The 21,314-nt window shown below is 38.7% G+C and overlaps 1 protein-coding gene across 9 annotated transcripts in view; it reads left to right on the top strand.

The window, feature by feature from the left end:
* Window positions 1–21,314, top strand: part of SORBS1 (sorbin and SH3 domain containing 1) — a gene marked incomplete at its 5' end in the record, with an annotated part of 227,404 nt that overhangs the window by 176,607 nt on the left and 29,483 nt on the right. For 2 of the 9 annotated variants that reach the window (XM_083866317.1, XM_083866318.1), the window contains 9 exons: window positions 4,687–4,716; window positions 5,908–6,086; window positions 6,822–6,885; window positions 12,188–12,235; window positions 12,350–12,473; window positions 14,431–14,545; window positions 17,728–17,811; window positions 20,533–20,598; window positions 21,170–21,271. In XM_083866317.1, the coding sequence (XP_083722443.1) occupies window positions 4,687–4,716; window positions 5,908–6,086; window positions 6,822–6,885; window positions 12,188–12,235; window positions 12,350–12,473; window positions 14,431–14,545; window positions 17,728–17,811; window positions 20,533–20,598; window positions 21,170–21,271 (812 nt within the window). Of the gene's footprint in view, window positions 1–4,686; window positions 4,717–5,907; window positions 6,087–6,821; window positions 6,886–8,030; window positions 8,106–8,427; window positions 8,491–12,187; window positions 12,236–12,349; window positions 12,474–14,430; window positions 14,546–17,727; window positions 17,812–20,015; window positions 20,031–20,532; window positions 20,599–20,882; window positions 20,904–21,169; window positions 21,272–21,314 lie in introns of all 9 variants that reach the window. The other 7 variants (XM_083866310.1, XM_083866311.1, XM_083866312.1 and 4 more) reach the window with 7 other exon arrangements.

Genomic DNA, 21,314 nt, shown 5'->3' on the forward strand with positions numbered 1-21,314 from the left:
ATGTGTGTGCTGTTGATAATTAGGTCCAGACTACTAAGAACTAACAGAGTTGCCTCAAAAAAGTCTTAGTGACTGGAACATACAACAGGAAAGTGAGAGTGATAAGTTTTCTCTAATTAAAAGCTGTGGATCAGAAGCTTTTTGAGGCTGGGGAGAGATTTTTAACTGGGCTGTGGACATATGGATAAGCTACTGGAAGGTAACAGCTGTCAGGTGTCTTGTGGTGCAAAAGGTTGTGTGCTCCCATACATCTATCTGTAGAAACAAGGTAGCTTGAGGTAGCTTAAAAAGTGATCTGCTACTTCTCAGTTACTGAGTGTGAAAGCAGCTGTATTTTCTATGACTGTGGGAGAGATTTGACCTCTGAATTTGTAGCAGAATTTGCCCAATAGTAAATAATTTACTTGCCCACAAGTTTGATCTTGGTGATTTTTTCCTCTATCCGTAGCTGGATCAACTCAAACTTACATTGCAGTAATCCTTGAGCTCTGGGTTTGCAAATAAGCAAAACAGCCTTGTTTGAGAATTCACAGGTATCAAAACCTTTCTCACACAAGCTTAATGGATAGTTCTATCTCTTTACTTCTGGATTTGGAGGGAAACTTTGCTTCTCCTTTTTAGTTCTCCTGATGGCTGGCATTACCACAGCTTCCCAATTCATTGTACATCACTTAAGACTGTGGCTTGTAACAGACCACAGAGATTCAGTCCAGAGTGCCTTGGTTTCTAGTGGACTTGGGAAACTCCAGGAATCCAGCCACTATTGCTGAGGCTTACCTTTTCAAATTAAAAAAAAAAAAAATTTAAGAAAATAGGGTAAAGGCCTGCACTCTCATCCTGTAGCTGTTTCAATTATATCATTGATGTGCTCCTGTGCAGTCCCACATGAGATTTTTATCAGTGCCTTTTAAGAACAGGCTTCAGTCTTTGATCCTGAAGGTAGCATTCTCACTGTAGCCCAGCAGATTAAAGGGGTAATGAGTGGATTATCTCCTCCATTTTGCTAGCATCTGAAACAGCTTTGCTTATATGCTTCTGAATGAGGATGTCTGCATTCCTCAGCTGCTTCAAAAGGAGAAAATTTTATTTGAGGTAGCCTTTTTAAGTCTCGGAGCTTTTTGTTGACTTTCTTGAGGTGGGATATGTTTTGGTCTTTTTTTTTTCTCATCAAATTTGGAGTATTTTAACACAAGACTATTTTCCCTCTGTAGACTTGAAGAGCATGAGAGACAAAGTTGTATCATGTGATGATACAAGCACTCTGGCTCTGAGAGAACTGATGTGAAATTATTCTGTTTGCTAATTACCTTCATGCTAAACAGTTTGTCCTGTCTGAATATTGCTTTTGACCATTAGTACTCACAATACTTTACCCTGATGGATTGAAGAGCCTTCTCTCATCATGTTTTTTCTTTGATACAGATCATGGCCAGATATGCCATTTGATCATGTCTGAAATATATAATTCTAATCCCTGTTTTTCATTCTATATTAGTCAAACTTGTAATCTGCATATATCATGATGGTGTGACAAGGTATCATAGTCACAAATTTGTATTGATTGACATTGTATGTTTTAGACTATGTATTTATTAGAAGATCCCATATAAATCATTTTATGCATTATTGCTGACTTGACAGACAGATGTCCCAACCATCAGACTAACCTTCTTTTTCGAAGGTTGTCACAACATTTGCTTTCTTCCTTGTCCTGTGGAGTTTCCTTTGTGTTCCAAGACACACTGAGGATGAATGGTCAAATCTCCAGAACTGCTCCCTTTAGAGCAGAAAACTGCTCTAAAACTCTTACTATGGTTTATATGAAAATGCTGTTTTATCTGACCTCAGTTGTTGTCCTTCAGCATAGTCCTTAGTTACTGTTGTAGTGGAAAATAATTCTCCATCAGACAAAGTAAGACATCATACTTTTATTTTCCTGCTTTTTTTTTCACATGTAGAATGGAAACACTAATCAGATGTGTCATCTTTCCTGCCCTTTTATTACCATCATGTGGTATTTTGTATAAGAACAAGATCTTTGCAAGTTTCTGTTCATTTTTCGTGTACTTCAAACCTATTTTTGAGTCTGAGACATTCTGTTAATGCTTTTATTCCACTGTAATTTTCTTCCATTTCCCAGCGTGTGTTGCCATATTGTAGGTGCACATTTCCCATCTTCTTTTGTTGAGGGTCTCCTGCAGTTCCTTATGCTTCCTTTCTTATCTAGGATTTATCCCAGCATAGCATTTAGATTTCCTTCTGCTAACTTAGTATTTTTAAATGGTTCTCAGATATTAGTTAGCTATTGAATTTCTGTCATGGCTGACATGATTCATATTTAGTTTCATCTTTATGAACCTTATTTGTTTAAAACTAGATTGCTTTCATGGCATATATCAAATTGTTACTCGGTTAAGTTACACCTTCTCCTGAATGGTTAATTATGTTTTGTGCTGAAATCAATTCCTTCATGTCAAGATGACATTTAGTAAAAATTCCTTTTGTGTGCTCTGAAATACCCTGTAAATTAGAAATTTCAAGGTCATTTCAATGCAGGAAGTCTGAGGTCTCCAGTAGTTTAGTCTTCCAGATGGATAATATGACTTTCTTTCTCCTCAGTGGATTACTGATTGCTTTTTAAAGAGTTAGCTCTCTTATTCTCTGAAGTGACTGTTGTACCAGATGTTACCCACTTCATAAAAATGACCTAAATAATTTCGGATCCTCTTTTTATTTCTAGCAAATTTTCTTTTCAACACCTTTATTTTGCACCGAACATGTTCTCAAATACTTGTTTCCTCTTCCCTTTTTATTTACTGGTTTCAAGCCAGTCTCCTCCAGTGCTGCTTCCTCTGGGGGACCTCTGAGAGCATCTATAATCATTCCTTCACTGTTGCCAGCAGTTTTATCCTTCTGCTTGACCCTTTCTCTGAGAATCCTACAAGTTTTTGGCTTTTGCTTACAGTCCCAGACACAAGATTAAGAGTGAAAGCCTCACTTAGCTGGTGTGTGTCTGAGGCTACAGTCTGGCTCTAGTCATTCAGGGGAGTGAAATAGCAGACACCTCCTGCTCCTTCTGCTTCTATCCATCAGCTGCTCCCTTTTCTACACAGAGATCCAAGGGAAAAGGGAATCCCCCCTTCATGTAAAGAGCACATTTGAGTTTTTTCATGAAAAGTCTATTAACTCATGGTATTCTTTCCTCTGTGAAAAAGAGATAGGAAAAAACTCTCAAGCATTGACTTATTAAACTACATGTTCTTGTCAAAAAAGCTCAATGATTCAGCACGGTTCTCCTTGGTGACACCACTGTCACTTACATTTTTTTCCTCCCAAGTTCCAGAGATGGGCATCGTTGCATTTCTCACTTGCAGTTTCTTATAATATAGCAACCTATTCCTGGTGGCCTCCTTACCCCAGTGAGCCCTGCGGCATCAATAGGTTCCCATCTATTCTTCTGGCTCAGAGTGCTGACCCTTCCTTTTACTCAGTGCATGTAGGACTTTTTCCCAATGTTGGCAGCTCTTGTGTGAATATTATGTACAGGAGCAGCTTGCCATCAGTGGTCAGCAGGGCAGGGGGCTGGGGCTAAAGATCAAAGTTCAGGGGTATTGATGAAGGAGCTGCACTGAGGAGAAAGACCAGCCTCCCTTGCTGAGATGATCCACTTAGTACAAACACCTGGTGAAAGTGAGTTCCTCTAGGAGACATCACACACCTGGAGATTTGTTACTACAGCAGACTGGCTTGGCAAGTGTTCTATGCCCACCCCATAGCACAGTTATTTCCTGTGTGGGCATGGCATGGCATGGTTTAGCATAAATATATAACAGGTGTGTTTAATGTATTAAAGTTTTTTAATCTTTGCTCTAACAATATGAGCTTTCAAAAGTGTTTGTGCTTTTTATGTCAGTAAAATATTTTGTTCTTTTCAAGTGGCTTTCATGCTTTAAAGAAAAGAATTAATTGCTAGGGAATAAAAAGCAGAGAACGGAGTGCTAAGCATTCTTGGTTTATTCCCAACTGTGATTTGGGTAAGTCATTTAGACATCCTTTTAGAAAGCACTAACTTTAGGGTGGTCAAACCTGCTGAGAGATACCACAAAAACTCCAGTCTGGGAACTCGTTAATTAAATGCCTCTAACCAAGGGGACCATTTAGAGAATCAAAGCCTTCAAGCTGTGTCTGTGCACAAATCACTGAACCTGTGGGTCAGTAATATGTGATGAGACTCAGAAAACACCAACAATGACTTTATTCTTTCCTATATCCTTTTGAAATGCTACAGCAGTATTATTTCAAAATGTATTTCATGATAATGGTAACAGAGTTAGTTATCAAGTTGCTTTACTCTGTGAATTTTTTACTGGTTTTCAAATTGTCTCCCATCCAATGTTTTATTCTCTGATGTTACAAAAAAAAAGAAAATTTAAATAAAAGTGCTCTTTGCAAATGCGTTGGTCACTGCATCATGAAATATATGTTATCCCACGAGGCTGCTATGTGGAGAAGGGACTGTGGGCTGTCACTTTGGCAGGGTGTTTGAAAACAGATTCTCTCCAGCAGCTGATGCCATTCTACAGTGTATTTCTTGCCTGTCAGAAATGCAGCACCAGAGCACTTGCTGTTTATGTCTCACACATTTGTTCTGTATTTCTTTTTGTTTTGTTTCTTCCTTTACCACAGAACAGCAAAAAAGGCTTAGTAGCCTGGCAGGTATGATGTGAAAGGTCTGCTACCCGCAGCTGCTGCCTCTGCTGGAGCAAAGCTGCTGCTTAGATAGCTTGTGAGGTGCCTTTAGCAAACACACTGCCCAGGAACTGCAAAGAAATACACCAAACACCTAAATTACTCATCTGTTTGTTCTAAGTCATAAAATTTACCAACCTTTTAAACACAAATCCTCTAGTTCTGAGTTTTGCAGGGCAGAATTGTGTTTGCTCATGGTACCAACAGATCAATGCATTGCTATGCACGAACCTTTCCTCTGCTGTCTGCCCCTATCAGATCTCTACAATTCAATGGCTTTGGGCAGGATGGTGATGTGCATGTGAATAAGCATATCTTTCTCTCTTCAATGCATGCAGTGATGTAAAAATTACAGGATTTACAAAAGTCTTGATGGGGCAGACTAAAATTGCAGGTGTTTCCTCTGCAGGAAATCCAGATAGAAAAAATCCTTCACTGAATCTAAGGGTTGCTGTGCTGCACCTCTGCAGAGCAGAGTAGAGCTTCAGAACAACCTGAAGTCCCTTGACAGTGCCTGCTTCCACCTCTGGGTGTCAGTTGGGCAGTATCAAGGAATTCCAGTTTGGAAGCAAGGCAATCTGAAGATATTAGTTATTTCCCTCCATCTTTATGCAGACTCCTGTGCAATCATGTCATATGTATGCTTAAACAACATTTGTTTTTCACATGCTCTGATTAGGGCATGGAAATGAATTGGAAACATCATATACTGTCTGCAACAAATGGGATTGTCAGACAGGTGAGTGCAATCTGTTAAAAAGTTGCACCACTACCACATCCCATACTCCTTTAGGTTGAAATTGGTAGAAAAAGATGTACAGGAGACTGTATTACTGGTCCTTTTTGAGGAAAACTGGCATTGTAGAGTTACTAATTACTCAAAAGAAACAATTCTTGAAACCAAAATTATTGTCTTACATGGCAGCTGAGACTGTCATGAAATGTGTGATAGTAACCACCTGAGAGATGCTTGCCTATTTCTGCTGGCAATCAGGCATTTTCTTGGGAGATTTCCTTCAATCTAGCTGCTAATCACAACCAGCAGTGACACAGTCTGTCTCATCAACTACTTGCTAGCAATTTTGCCTTAAAAGAGCAGAAAATGGTGATGTCGTGATATGCTGGGATGAGGTAAAAATCCCCCCCTGTCATTTCCAGATTCAGTGCCAGACAGATTAGTTTCTGATAAAGTTGATTCAGCCCTTCTACGGGACAAGCCAGTTCACGAGACTGTGCCAAGCGAGAAGAGGGCAGTGGAAGAAAAGAGGAGCACTGTCAAGAGCCCTCCTCACCACATGGCTGATACCTCTGTCGATGATATTGGAATTCCACTGAGGGTAAGACAACACTGAGCATGTGAGCACAAAACCTGGGCTAGATTCTGCCTACCTTACGACTGAGGGAACTCATTAGAGGTGCAGAGATTTAAGGGAAGATAGAATTCTAATTCAAATATATTTTATGATGAATTATTTTATTTGCTATCTATGACCTGTTTTAGCTGCTTCAGGGGAAAGAAAATTAAAAATTAGTATTTCTTCTCATAACATCTGAAAATGTTTTCTACTTGTTTGTTTCCTTCCCATCTAGCAGCTGAAGGACAGTTTTGTCTCATTTTAGACATCTTAGAGGCAGATACCTCTTTTATATGTGATTACATTCATTCAGTGTTCAGGGGAAATGATGAAAAAAATTCTTAACCTATTCTTAAAAGTAATTTCTGGAATGACTTAAACATTCAATGTTTCTAACTGTCCACTGAATACTTAGGAAATTGGTATGTATGACTAAAACAGGCAAGTTGTTTAATTTTAGATGGTCAAACCAGATTAATACACAAAACATTTCATAAATCTGCCTCTGCGAAGCTTTGACATTATTGCTTGCTTGTGTGAAACATCATATGAGGTGATATATCTGAGTGAAATAATTTATATTTCAGAATATTAATATCATACAGCTTTCACATAGCAGAGTGTAATTTGTTTTCATTGCTGGAAGATTTGTAATAACTTTGAAAGGCTGGTAAAGTCACTGTTGATTATTTCTATCTACATTTTTTTTCCCAACAGAATACAGACAGATCAAAGGACTGGTACAAGACAATGTTCAAACAGATCCACAAGCTAAACAGAGGTACTGTAGCACAGATGGTTTTTATTTACTTTAAAAGACCACCTTGATGACACCTTTTTTCATTCATATGAAGAGTTTACTGGATGTTAAATAAAAGCATTTTATGTTAATTAGTGTTTGCTCTGCACCACGGAACTCAACCAATGCACTTTGAAATGAAGTCAAAGGTAGGAGAACAGTGAAGTCCAAAGAAAGGTCTGAGTTGTTCTGGAAGGTGAACTGTAGTGCCCTGTAGTGTATAAATCAACTATACTATTTGAGACCAGAAAAGCAGATAATAATTCCATACTAAGAGAAAATAGATCCCTGAACTCCAGTTTTACCAGCTAACCCAATCCACACACTTTTAAAATACAGTAGGTTATCCCTGAAACGTCTCTGTACGTAAGAGAAAACTTTTTACACTGTTAAGCTTTAGTACCTGCACAACAAAGCATGATTTCAAGTTCACTGAAACCAGTGGAAAGGTTTCCAATAATTTTTGGTGAGTTCAGAATCTGAACTCTGCTTTTTCAAAACCCTAATCTCCTTTGAAAAGGAGGTTATCTCCTAGAATTGTGGTGAGGAACTTAGAAACTTCATAGTGGTGAACTCTCAGGGGATTCCCACTTTGGGGCACTTGTATGCCTGACTGCTGACACGTTCACATTTTTCTTCTCTGTGAGAAATGGCTGCAGTAACATTTGCAAGCTGAACCCTCTGAACAGCCTGACACGCAGGCAAACGCAGCTCAGATCTGTGCTTCTGTAACAAAATGTGGAGCATGCAAAACTGGAACTGTATTTGCTGCTGCAGGTGCTGTCCTGATGAGCTTTATGCATAGATAAATGCTGTGCTGTAATGGATGCAATGAGGAGGAGTTGAACTATTTCCTAATCCTACTGCTCCTAACAGAGGTTCTTCAGCTCAGCTAAGGCCCATGCTCAGATGGAGGAGAATGAGTTCAGGCCCCTTGGCTTCCAGGATCTCTCACAAGGCCCAGACATGCAAGGCAGCAAGGAACAAAGAGGCATTTAGGCTGTGTTGTGCTAGAGCATCAGCATGAGAGGGACTGTAGTCAGCTTGAATGGATTCTTGGCTCGCCCTTCTTCTCCTTTAAATCTGTCCTTTCTGTTCTTTTTTGCAAATCATGTTCATCTCCTTAGACAATCCTGAAGAAAACCCTTATTGCCCTACCTACACATTTCCTGAACTTCCTGAAATCCAGCAAAAAACTGAAGGTACCAGAAGTTTAGTCAGAGTATTTGTTGTCTTGTGCTTTGAGTTAACTGTACTATAGTGCTCTAATAGTAACTAGATTCAGGTTCTAGTTTTCTGTTACACTGCCTGGAAATTCAGTTATGGCCAGTATACCTTCTTGTGTGATGCATAAAATAACTAAATCTTTGCTAATCCATTAATCTTTTTTGAAGTATGATACCATTTACCCTAGTGTTATTAAAGTAGGGAATAAAATCATATGATGACAGAAGTTGGGGGATGAAGCAGAACCTCCACTTCATTGTGGATGGTCTCAAAATCCACCGCTTTTCTCTGCTGCAGAAGAAAATCCTTATTCTCCTACATACCAGTTTCCTGCGTCTACTCCTAGTCCTATCTCTGAAGGTAATAATAAAGGTCCATATATATATTTTTTCTGCACAAATGCTGCCTTATCAATTTATTTTCTTCCTGGATTTTTTCTACTTGCTGAGCTTTATGCTGCCTCATAATGATTTGCTGCACTCTAAGCATTGCCGTGACTGTATGATGCCTTTTTAGCTTTGCAGTGCTCCTCTGGCTTTGTAACTAGTATTTGACTAATGCTGCAAACTTGGGGTTTGCTTGGTTCTATGCACTTATCAGTTGCGTGTGCAGTGATTATTTAACATGTCTAGATTGCTGACTTAATATATGAAGATAGGTTTAATGGAGATTTCTCCCCTCCCCTTTTCAAATCAATAAATTACATTAATTAGTTGCTTCTGGTTTTTAACATTAACACAGTATTAGGGCCAGACCCAGAATGTCACTGAAGCATATTAGTAAAAAGGCTGCTTGCTTCAGTGGGTTTTGGATCAGTCCCTCAGTGTAGTCTTCTAAAATAAAAATAACTTGGTAACATAGGTTCAGGGCTGGTCTTAGGTACACTTGGCATATCTAGGCAAGGACAGAGTTTGGTCTCATCAGCACATCTTGCAACTTGAAATAACACTGTCTTTACCTTATCTCTTCATGTGCTCAGCAGATTCCTTTAAACTTCATTTTCAAATCAGAATACTTTGCAGTCATATTTCAGGGATGGTGAAACAGCATCTATTGCAGTGATAATTGTGTGACTATGGAAAATATTTATATATGAGAAACACTGGAATCTGCTGCACACATTGTGTGTACAGACATTTCCTGATTGGGAAGTTGTTGGTGACAGCCTTGTTGCCTTGGTGCTTTGGTGACACTTTAGATCCTGCATTCCAGGAACTTGCCTACTTAGCCTGTGCCTCAAGCCAACCCTGGTGAGACTATTAATTAACCATTTTGTTTAATGTTTCTATTAAACATCTGGTGGGTATTGTGTAAGAAGAAAGCATGCAATATGAGCTGAGATACTCAAAGAAGGTGAGGAAATGGAAGGTGTATTTCACTGTTAAAATGAATATGGATAAAGTATAATACAGGTATCTAAGATATTCAATAATTTCTTAGTGAAATATATTAGGTGAAGAGTCCTGTCTTGCAAATCGAAATGCAGGGTAAGTTATTTTCTCTTGGCAGAATGGTATGTGGGTATGGGTGAGAGAAAAAAGTTTCAGTAATTAATGGATAAGAGTTTTACAGAGAATATTTCCTTGTTCATAATGAGGTTTGAAAATCCATTTTACTTAGGTGGACTAGCATAGTTTCCAAACCCCATGATGACAATACATTAAAGAGTCTGATCTTCCATAAATGTCTCCTATGCACTTAGAAATGTGCATATGAAAGTAATTTGCTGGTTTATATAGTTGAAATTTTATTGGACTAAACACTAATTTTTATTCTCAATATATTGGGAAACATTTCTCTAATATTTGCTTGGATTCATTTCTTGAATACAAAATATTTTATGATGTAGATGAGTTGGAGGGGTTGCAGTACATGTTTCATGTTTAGAAAACACTTCAAAGAGCCATAATCAGTGGCAATGTTTATACAGAGGTAGGTTGGAGCCTCACTTTCATACAATTAATGTCAGAATGGATTGATGCGTAAGATCTCCTAGTAACATCAGGATCTGGGCTTCCTTCAGAAATATATTCAGCATTTCTAAAAACATAAAGAATATGTCCAATCCATGAAGTGGAATTCAACCCTGCAGATTCTCTACTGTCTAGAGGGAAACAGCCTCTCATCTTTAAAGGAATCAGATATTGAAGTTACAGGCTTGTGGTAACCTGCTCTGTGAAGAAGAGTCCCATGGATAGAATGCAGCTTTGAGAAACAGAACATGTTGTTTTAGTACTCAATTCTGATTTACTCTTTAAGGTTTTCAAATCACTCAAGATTTCAGTATTTCATGTGTAAAAAGGAAAGAAATGTAGACACTCTTCTTCATGAGATACTCAGAGGCAAAACATACCTATTCTCCTCATTATTGTAGATATTAGAATATAAGAAATTGAAAAATAGCTATTATCTGAAGTGAATCTTTTATTGTATGGTTTTCTTGTTTGAATAATGAGCTATAAAGAATATTAATATTTCTCCTTAAGTAAGTAAATGAAATTATATTTTATTGATTACCAGCACTAAATAAAATTACTAGAGGTGAATAGCTGTGAAGGTAGTTTTAGACATTTATTCATCTGTATTTGTAGGGACTTCTGAGAGTTTTGTGATTTACCAAGTATTTTTCTATCTGAGTAAACCAAACTTGTATTTAAGAATACAAGTCATGTTTGTCAACAGTTCAGTGTAATATAAGTATTTGATTTTTATCATTAAGGTTTAAAGCATGGGAATCGGCCTTTTTAACCTGAATGTTATGATAAGCATACCAAGACTCAAACCGCGTATTTTTGGAACTTTAACCTTCTAATTCATTCACCAAGACAACTAGAGCAGATAGGCTAGAATTTTAGAGTACTCTGAGGCTTCCCGAAAGGCTTGATGGCTTGAGTGCAACTTCAGGTCAGCTGTGTTAACCAAATTGGCTTCAGCAGATGAGATTGGCTGTAGCATCTGATTGATGTTCTCCTTGAGAGAAAATTTAGAAATTGTTTCAAGCTGTTCATTGTCATCACTAGATTCACATAACATTTCTTGAATTTTTTTTTTAAATCTGGTTTATTCTATCTTCATCTTCCTTGTTTTTATGTTTTTTTTCTCTGTCACATTTAGTGATTTCTCTGCAGACGTATTAGTAATACTTTTGCTGACAATTCTCTTTGCAGTCACAGAATCACAGAATATTCTGAGTTGGAAGGGACTCACAAGGATCATCAAAGTCCAACTTCTGACCCTGCACAGAACACCCCTAAGAGTCACACCATATGCCTGAAAGCATTTTCCAAACACTTTTTGAACTCTGTCAGGCTGGTGCTGTGACCACTCCCCTGGGGAGCTGTTCTGATGCCCAACCACCCTCTGGTGAAGAAGCTTTTTCTCACATCCAACCTAAACCTCCCTGACAACTTCAGGCCATTCCCTTGGGTCCTGTCACTGTCACCACAGTTCAGAGATCAGTGTCTGCCCATTCTCTTCCCCTCACGAGGAAGTTTTAACTGCAGTGGGGTCTCCTCTTGTCCAGGCTGAACAGACCAAGTGACCTCAGCTGCTCCTCACATGGCTTCACCTCTAGACTCTTCCCCATCTTCATTGCCCTCCTTTGGATGCTCTCTAATAGCTAAATACAAGAATCATATGTGATTGTCAGCAGGACTCCTCAACTGTATTATTGTGTCTAGCACCTAATGAGTTATTTTAATCGTATACTATGGCTTTTGCATCCTCTGTTTATCTCTCAGCTTTTGATAAAGTGGATCTACAACTCTTGCTGTAGAGGAGTTTTATGATAAAAAGGGATTATTTTCTAAAGTACTTTGAGAGCCTGGAGAAAGCTATTAGTGTAAGTAGTATATTAATATTTTTATCTAATCTAGGAATTATTTTCAAATGCAATTTAAACCTCATTGGAATTCTATTATTTAGGATCCTTTCCCTGTGGTAAGTATTGGGTGTATCACTTAAATTATGATGAATGCATTAGTAGAAGAAATAAAAGGGTCTCTGGTGCTTCTTTGGGGCTTTTTCAACTCACTTGTAAAATGCTTTTGTCTTTCAGATGAAGATTCTGATTCATGCTCTCCTCGTTATTCCTATTCTGAGGACAGTAAGTAATTCATGTTTCTTGTTTAACGTGTCAAACGGAAAGGGCACATAAAGCGTGTATTTATTTGCCTCCTGTCCAGTTCACCAACATTCCTATATGTGATTTATCCTACAGGCAGAACCCAAGTTCCCCGCTCCAAGAGTGAGATGGACAATATTGATCCAGAGAAGGTTGTGAAGAGATCTGCCACTTTGCCGCTGCCCAACCGTACTTCATCGCTGAAATCAAGCCCAGAAAGGTGACCTCAACTAAGTTGTACATAGATTAGTTCTGGAAGAATTTCCCAAAGCTGTCAATGGGAAGGGGATAAAAGTGGAAAGTCTTAGGTCCACAACTCAAGTTAAACTTTTTTAGAAGTTGGATATGTAGATTTTACTCTGAGTCTTTTACTAGGCGGCAGTGGGCTCCTTCATTGTCACAGCCCAGTTCCCCATTCTGTCTGTCTTTTTTATCAGCATCACACAGTCTGTTGCACAGTCTCCTGTCTGGGTGAAGAGTTGGGTGTCACACTTATACAGTGCCTACCACATAGGCACAGTGGAAACTCTTGGCTCAGTGTGACACTGTAAAGGCACTTCAGAAAACAAGCAAGTAGTAATAACTGTGGTGAAGCAAAATTTGGATTTATGTTGAGTCTTGGTAAAAACTTAGTTACATTTTCCATGTCTGAGGAGTCCTACCCATATGAACTTTCTTGTAAGTAGGTTCTAGTCAGCAGTATCATTTCTTATCTTTAGGAGGACTTCCCTCCTGGTTTTGTCTTTGTTACCATGTGTTTTAAACTTCTTTGTAACAATAAGGAATGCATTTATCAAATGAAGGGAAAGGAGAATGAGCAAAGAACATTTTATGTCCTGCTGAATTTTCCCAGCTCTTGAACTGTTCCTCCCTGCTTTACCACCTTCCACATGCTCTTAGTGTTTTTCACTTGCAGCCTCAAATGAGCAAAGCTATAATTTGACGTTGCTGCTTTAGTGATCATCTCAGGTCACTGGATCAAGAGACAAAGTTTACTGATTCCTTATGCAGGAATTGAAGGCATAGTGTATTTGCCCTCTGAGAAAACTCTTGCAAGTGGAAGGACTACCATAATTAATGCTTCCTATTATCTAGTGGCAAACCAGTGCTTCACCAGAATTTTCTCTGTGGTTGGAGTCTAAAGGAATCAAGTTAGTCTGGACAGGCAAGATCATCCTTGTTGAAATTCTTACATTGTCAATGCCAATCATTTTGACTGTCCTCTTGCCTTAATTTAGAAAGACAAAAAATTAAATTGGTTGTCTCTCTTCAGCCAGTGGAGAGAGTTTATGCACCTCAGTGGTGTATTTCTGTCCTAACCAGATCAGAAAGGTAAGAGAGAGGAAACCTGGAGCAGCAGTTTTGGATAGATGCCTCACTTTTGCTTGGTGAATTCTGGGCGAGATGAATCCACATACACATTGCCCATCAAAAGACAGCATGTCAGGAGCAAAATCAGAATTAGTTTATCATGTTAAAAGGGCTGCTTTCTAGGCTTTTTAGAGACCATTTGTTATTCTGCATTAGGTGTTTGATTATATCAATTTTGAGACCTACAGGACTACAAAGCAGGACTTTGTAGGATATGGACACTGAATGCTTTGTGACTGTTGTTTCAACTGTGTCAGTATAGGCACTGCATGTAATTATAGTGGTTTGGATAGTCAGTGGACTGTTCTTAGCCATATTAAAATAGAGTCTCTAGAAAAAACTGTATCTTGGAATCCAGAGTGCCCTCAGAATCCGGGGCAGTGGTAGTCAGGTAATCAATGATGTGGCTAAAAGGCAGAAGTTTAGCAAAAGGAATTTATTTTGAGTTCTGCTGCAAGTTTGGACATGCTTATATTGGTGAGCTTAGTTGAAGCCTATCATTAAGCTGTTTCCAATGGGGAAAGACTTAGAAGTCTGGAAGTTTACTGAAAGTTCTTAGAATAACCCCCCCTTCACTCCAAGAGTTTCAGCAGCTGAGCTGTATCAAACTCTGCCTGCTGTAGATAAACAGATACATGTCCAGAGCCCTGTCTGAACTGTTCCTCATGTAGCAGGCTCTGTTCCTAGGTTAAAAAAAGTACCCTCATTAAACCATAATTAATGGGGTAAAGCATCTCTCAAAATGGAGTGTTTGTCTCCACAGAAACCCCACAGTATTTTGGGTTAATTGATCTTTCTTTCCTCAGGACTGACTGGGAGCCTCCAGACAAGAAGGTAGACACCAGAAAATACCGTGCAGAACCCCGGAGCATTTATGACTATCAGCCAGGGAAGTCCTCTGTTCTGAACAATGAAAAGATGGTAAGGTTTGATTTATCCTAGTTTGTGGCTTTATCCTGCAATTATGAAATACTCTCTAAATGCTTGTGTGGTTCTATTTGGATGGGATTTCTTATGCTTACATTGCAGTGCTTGTGTGATATTTTTAAAAACTGTTCTGCATAACTTCCTAACATTTTTGTTCTCTCTAAAGCAAGACCCAGGGGGATTGAGAGGCTTCTTTCCTTTTGGACGTGTTGTTTTCCGTGTTAAGTATGGATCACTAACCCTAGTTTTTAATCCATGTTTGACACTGTGACCTGTTCAGCAGCTGTTTTGCCAGCTGTACTTTTTCTAGGGCACAGCATTAGCTGATGCAGGAGGGTTGAAGGCATTATGCAACAGAGAAGGCAGGTACAGTTTCTATGTTCCTCTGATGCTTTAAATACTGAACTAGTTTTTAGAGTGCCTTTAGTGTGTCTCAGTGGATGCCTCTGAGGTGCATTAGGATATGGAAATCTTCCCTGAACTGCTTTTTTCTTTAGCTGGATCTCACCACTTCTGTGGCAGAGGTGGCAGGACTGAATGTGAGCTCTCCAGCTATGGTGGAATGTAACCTGGCATATTAAGTGAGCTGTCACCAATTTCAGTCTGAATTAGTATGCAATGCTGTGAATTGTGACAGCTAGGGACATACAAAAGTTGCTTTCTTCAGCCTTGGCTGAGAATACTTTACAAGGGACAGGCAGAGAGGTGATGCTAACCTCATCAGCCAGTCCTGTATAAATCACCACAGATCACTTAAGGTGTCCTTCGATGGTGCAAGTGTGACACTGTAACTGCTAGAAAATACTGAATGATGTTAATAGTGTATAAAGATAGCACATCAAGATATAATTGTTCTATAAAGGAATTAATTTGAAGGAATCAATTAGAAGCGCTAATTGCATGTTTCCAAATGTAAACTGGACTTTGTACCTTAACAGCTCAGACATTGATCCATGCATGGAATAGATAAAAGAATGCTCCTGAAAAATGTGCCAAGGATTTTACACATGAGCGAATAGCAATTTAAATCAATAGAAATGTAAGAATCAAGTCTGATGTGGGACCTGATGCTTCTCGTTAGTATTTTGGTGGGTTTTCTTTTTTCCTTCCAAGTGTAATCAAGGTCCATCACTTTTTGAAGATCCTGCAACCACCTTCTTTTCACACGCGTGTCCCTTCATTGACTTCAACAAAGTTGCTCCTGATGGGAGCATGATCCTAGTGCCTAATGCAAAGGGCAGTGGATGACTCCCTCTTGATACTACTGGGTGTTTGCTCAGCCCATTAGAGAAGTGCCAGTGAGGAGTGGTTTGGACATGGTATGACACCTCCATTCCTGCAGTCCATCCCGGAGCCAGATTTCTGCTGACTTAAACATCAATTTTGTCTCACGGTAAACAGACAAGATTAAAACTTGTGGCAAAAGGCCAGTTTCATCTGTGTACTTAAGCATTTGCAAAAGGTCTGTCATCACCAGTGGCACTGTTTACGTGTTCAGACTTCATCGGGTACTGAACTGAGCTGTGGAACCAGAGTCTAAAAGCCACAAGTAGATCATCACCATAATTGAAATAACTTGTATGTACAGAGCTCATCAAAACCAAGATGAAAGTGATAGCTGTGTTACTTCCAGTGTTACTTTATGAGCTTTAATTTGCAGCCATAGACCAGAGAAGAAGGTCTGGAATAGTAGCTTCAGAGTTTCCATTGGTCTCATTAAATATAACAGTACTATAGTGGTTAGTGACTGCATCTTTCAGGGAGGTGCAAGAAATTTGTGAATATCTCCTGGTAATCACACCCACAGCTGTAACTATCAGAATCCCAATCCCAAACCATTTCAGAACAATGAATAGCCTTCTGTTAACATCAGTGGGCTTTGTTTTAATGTAAATGCAGTTATATAAGATGAGTGCTTTTAGTTGGAGTGCAGTAAATAAAAAAAAAAGGTATTGATTCCTTTGTGCCTTTAAGAAATAGCCAAATCATTCTCCAGGCCATCAGGCATTAAACATGATGCAACTGTTTATCTTGCAGTGCCTCTTATTCAGCATCAATCCTGAGCTCTTTTCCTAGAGCTGTTTTGGTTTGGTTTGGTTTGGTTTTTTTGGTGATGCTAATGGCTATGGCAGAATCTGGGACATCCAAGTCCAGCACTGTTGTCAACTGCCTCAGTAACCCCATCACAAAATTATTTCCATGAGGACACTGCATCTGTGTGGCTCTTTCTTCCTTGTGATGGAGCACTTGAGATCATACTGGCACAGCAGACATAATATGCTGATGTTTTTAATGCACTGAGATCCACTCTGTCTTAGACTAGGTATACTGAAATGCAAGAATTAGGTAGAGATCTTTTGAGGAGTGGTACCTCAGAAGCATTAGCAATGGACTTTTATTATCTCACCAGCAATGTTTGCAAACAGATACAACTATTTCATTTTTTTGTTTCACTAAGACAGATGGTATGAATGAAAGGGAGTTTCCTTTTCAGCTGTACTGTTTTCTGTCCTGTCTGATTTTCCTTCATTGTAGTTTTGTCTGATAATCTAACATTTATTTGTGAAGAAACATGTAATATTGTCACTCTATCCATCCTTTCAGAGATCTTTCAGGATGCGCTCTCTCTGACATGTGTCTTGTATGATTTAGAAAACCACCTTCCACTCTGTTTGCAGTGTATAGAACAGGGTTTCTCACATGTTCATGTGCTGTTAAAGATGCAGTATTTGATTCAGGTCTTACTGAGCCTCTCTTTTTTTCAACCAAATGAAGATTAAAAACAAAAATAAAGTACATGCAGCTTTGGACTTGATAAAAGAGTCTGACAGTAGGACTGAGGGAGTGCTTGGCACTCAGCTCTTCCATTGAGTCTCCCCTGTGACTCTGGGCAAGCTGCATAACCTCTCTCTCTATGTGGGTCTCCTGACCTGTAAAATGCAATTCATTTATATTCATATTGTTCACAATTATGCTGTTTGGCTTAACTGATGTTTGCAAAGCAGTTCATGGCCTTTATGACAAACATGCTGTAGAAATTCCAAATTATAAGGCTAAATATCTACATTTTAGAATGGACACCATGGGATCTGCATCTCTAACAGTCCCTTTCTGTGTATTCTTTGCATAATGTTATCCTTCTCTTTCTTCCATTCCCCTATCACCAACTCCTTTAGACTCGGGATATAAGCCCAGAAGAGATAGATTTAAAGAATGAACCTTGGTATAAATTCTTTTCGGAATTGGAGTTTGGGAAACCGGTAAGTTTGATAGTTGCAATGACCAATTAAATCAATCTGCCTTTTTTTAAAATTTATTTTTATGATTGTCACATCTCTTTCGTAGGCCCTAAATCTGAAACAGCTGCCATAAACATTTAAAGATGTGATTGTACATAATGTCATCCTGGTACTAACATAAAGCAGCTGTTCTATGGCCACTTTAAGTGTTTTGAAGCCATTTACAAACATTCCCCACCTTCCAGCACTATGTATCAACAAGGTAATATTTTTTCACACACCATAGTTCAAACTGCATTCCTGCTGTTAATGTTGGAAATAATGCCCTGCTCTCATTCTTAAAAGTTCTTATTCAAAGCCCTTATTCTCCTTCTGTCTAACAAGATCTTGGATGGCTGATAGATGGCTTTAAGTCAAGGAGAATTATTTATTCCTGTCCCTGGCTTGTAAACTGTAGGCCAGTAATTTCCAGCTCTCCATAAACAGATCATGACCTTGTTTCCTGCTTATTTCCTTATGCATGTAGCTGCCCATTGCATAAAATGGTGAGCATTAGCCTGTGTTGAATAGCCCTTGCCCTTCCCTGAAACAAAAGGAGTCTGAGAACAGTGTTCTTTCCTTTCAAGTGAAGCTGTGTTGCTATGTGTGGAGAGAAAAAAAAGGCCTTGATTTCCCTTCTGGAAAAAGATTAACTGGAGCTTAATTATTCAATAGGACAAAGAACATTTTGATGGAGGGAACACATCAGTGGTCATGTCTACTGGAAAAAAAAAAGTGACTTTAAAGCATTTTATGGCCTGGTTCTTACTGATTAAACACTACTAATTTAGTTATTAAATACTGTTTAATATGCTGCTCTCACACCACCAGACGGTCAGTATCAGCCTCTCACATGTATTCAAACACAGTGATGGTTTGTCATTTCTGCTTTCCCCTTTGAGGTCAGTATTCAAATGCCTATGCACACAATTTTTGAGTGCTACTGAGATTCCATGTGTGTACAACAAAACAGAAGTATGTTTTAAGGTTCAGTAATGTCTTCAGAGGCAACTGCACATGGACATTAGAGAACAGGTTTCCTTTCAATCTAGTCTTTGTTCTGACAGAAACGACGAAGTTCCTCTGCACAGAATGTAGCTACCTGAAGTTGTTTGCCTGGTCTGATCACATCATAAAAAATAGTGAAATTTTTGCTGAAAAGCAAGGGTGTATAGTGGTTGAGTAGTCCAGTCTTTAATAGAAAACTGTGTTTTATAGCTATGGACCTTCCATCCTAAGCTAAAGAAGTTTTCAGCAGCGTTTGAGGTGAGACCTCCTAATGTTTAGGCAGTAGAAGTCAGATAGATCTCACCTCACTGAGGTTTTAAAGTGTTGTCAATATAAGGATTTAACTCCTCACAACTTGTCATGGTTTAAGGTTTCCACAGTGAGAAGAAACCTGTTTATCTTTACTGCCATGTAATTAATAACCATCTGCTTTTGCGATGAGTGAAGGTTTGTCTTCTCTGTGATCCTTTGAGTTAGTGAGGTAATGGAAAATGTGTCAAAGAAAGAGGATTTGTGCCCTTGGTCCTTTCTACAAATGGGGGTATACCTGCACTTTAGAAGTGTGGATTTGTGCTTTTAGTCGTGCAGCCTTGGCCTTATTCCAGAAGAGGGTATCTCAGGGCAATCTGTCTTGTGTTCAGCAGGCCATCTGTTCTGGAGACAAGTTCCCCACCTTGCTCAGGGCACTTTTGTTAAGTGCTGCTCTCTTATAAGGCTTGCTTTGAACTTGGTTCAGTTCCAAAGCCATGCAGCCATGCTCCCCAAGAATTATGCCAGTTCCTGAATGTGGAACTCCATAAATAGGGCTTCAGTGTCAGGCACTTGAATTCAGGATGCCATCTCAGACTTTCATAGCTGGCAAAGCCTTCTCTGAGCTTCATTGCCACGGGCCAAAGAACATGCTTTTTGTAGCTTTGCTCACTCCAGTCATGGGAGTCCAGTCCAGTCTTTTACTCTGAATAATTCTACCTGATACTTACATGGGCATCCAAGCAGGAAAAAATTCATTTTGAAATCGGCACTTTCAGCCGTAGGATGAATTTTAAATAACTAGTTCCCAAACTTTCTTCACTCTGTCCACCAAAAAACCCCACAAATGAACCCCCAAACCAGTGAAATAAAAAAAAATAACGACTCTGCATTCTCATTGCCCCACAATGCCACCACGGGAAAATCAGCCATTTGTTCACATGGTATGTATTCATACGCTGATGGAAGTGAGAAAGATTTTCCCTTTTCTTTATCAAAGGCCCTTGTTTTTCCCTTTCCTTTTGAAAAGAAGAATGAGCAAAACAAATGCTTTTTATGACTGTGTGATTTTTCCTCCATTTTGTTTTGGTTTTTGTTAAGAATGCTTTAACCAACAGCTGTGGGTACCCTTTAGAAAGTCCAAAATCCCTTGAAGCAGCTTGCAAAAAAAAAATTTCCAAAAACATTCCTGAAAACAGTCCCTTCCACACTGCATGTATTTTCCCTTTTGCCCCCCATGATTTCTTAATATTTATGCTATAGCAAATTTATCCCTCTTTCTCTCACTCTTTCTCTGTTGTGGTTTGTTGTTATTTTATAATTTCTTTTCAGTGTTGATGCAAATTCCCTATTGTATTTCCCCTCTGTTCTAATCCAATTTCCATATTCTCTGTGATGTCTTTCCTTATCTTCATTTCCTCATTTCCTTCCTCTGCTTTCCATCAGCCTCCAAAAAAGATTTGGGATTATACTCCTGGAGATTGCTCTATCCTTACTAGAGAGGATAGAAAGGTAATTGTGTCTCACGTACGTTGCACTACAGCATCTAGCGCGTATATATCTGTGTGTATGTGGTTTTCTTTTTTTTTTTTCTTGTAGCATTGCTTGGGTTTTGTGTGCTTGTGAGTGATTTTTTTTTTAATTGGGCTTGATCTCATTAGCCTAACAATTAAGTAGCTAGTCAACTGATTTAATAAACAATTCTTAAACGTAATCAGGCATAATTTAGAGTGGTTGTTTTGCTATCTTGACTCGCAATGATAATTATACTAACAGCATATTGCATATTATTACAGTATCTTTTTTTTTCTTTACAGGTGGGTTTTATAACTTTATGGTTTGTAGAAATAGATTCTAGCAGACCTGTGCATCTCTTGATTTTAATGTTAATTGCCTAAAACTATTTCCTCTATAATGATTGAAACGTGATTAATTGCTAGTGATTTTCTGTGTATTGTCCATACCACCTTCCTCTTTTTTCAATTAAAAAGGCTCTCTTTTATTTTTTTCAAAATTAACATTCCTTTGGTTTCCCCTAACCCTAAGCATTGTTTTCCCATTCTTCTTCTCCTTCTTTAACCAGAGTGATCTAGAAAAAGATCTCTACCTCTACCAGACTGAGTTAGAGGCAGATTTAGAAAAAATGGAGAAGCTTTATAAAGCACCACATAAAAAGCCACAGAAGGTATTTCCTATTCTTTTCATGCTGCCAATCCCCGTTTCCAAAC

This window comes from Zosterops lateralis, assembly GCF_965231275.1.
Source record: "Zosterops lateralis genome assembly, chromosome: 8".
Taxonomy (NCBI): Eukaryota; Metazoa; Chordata; class Aves; order Passeriformes; family Zosteropidae; genus Zosterops; species Zosterops lateralis.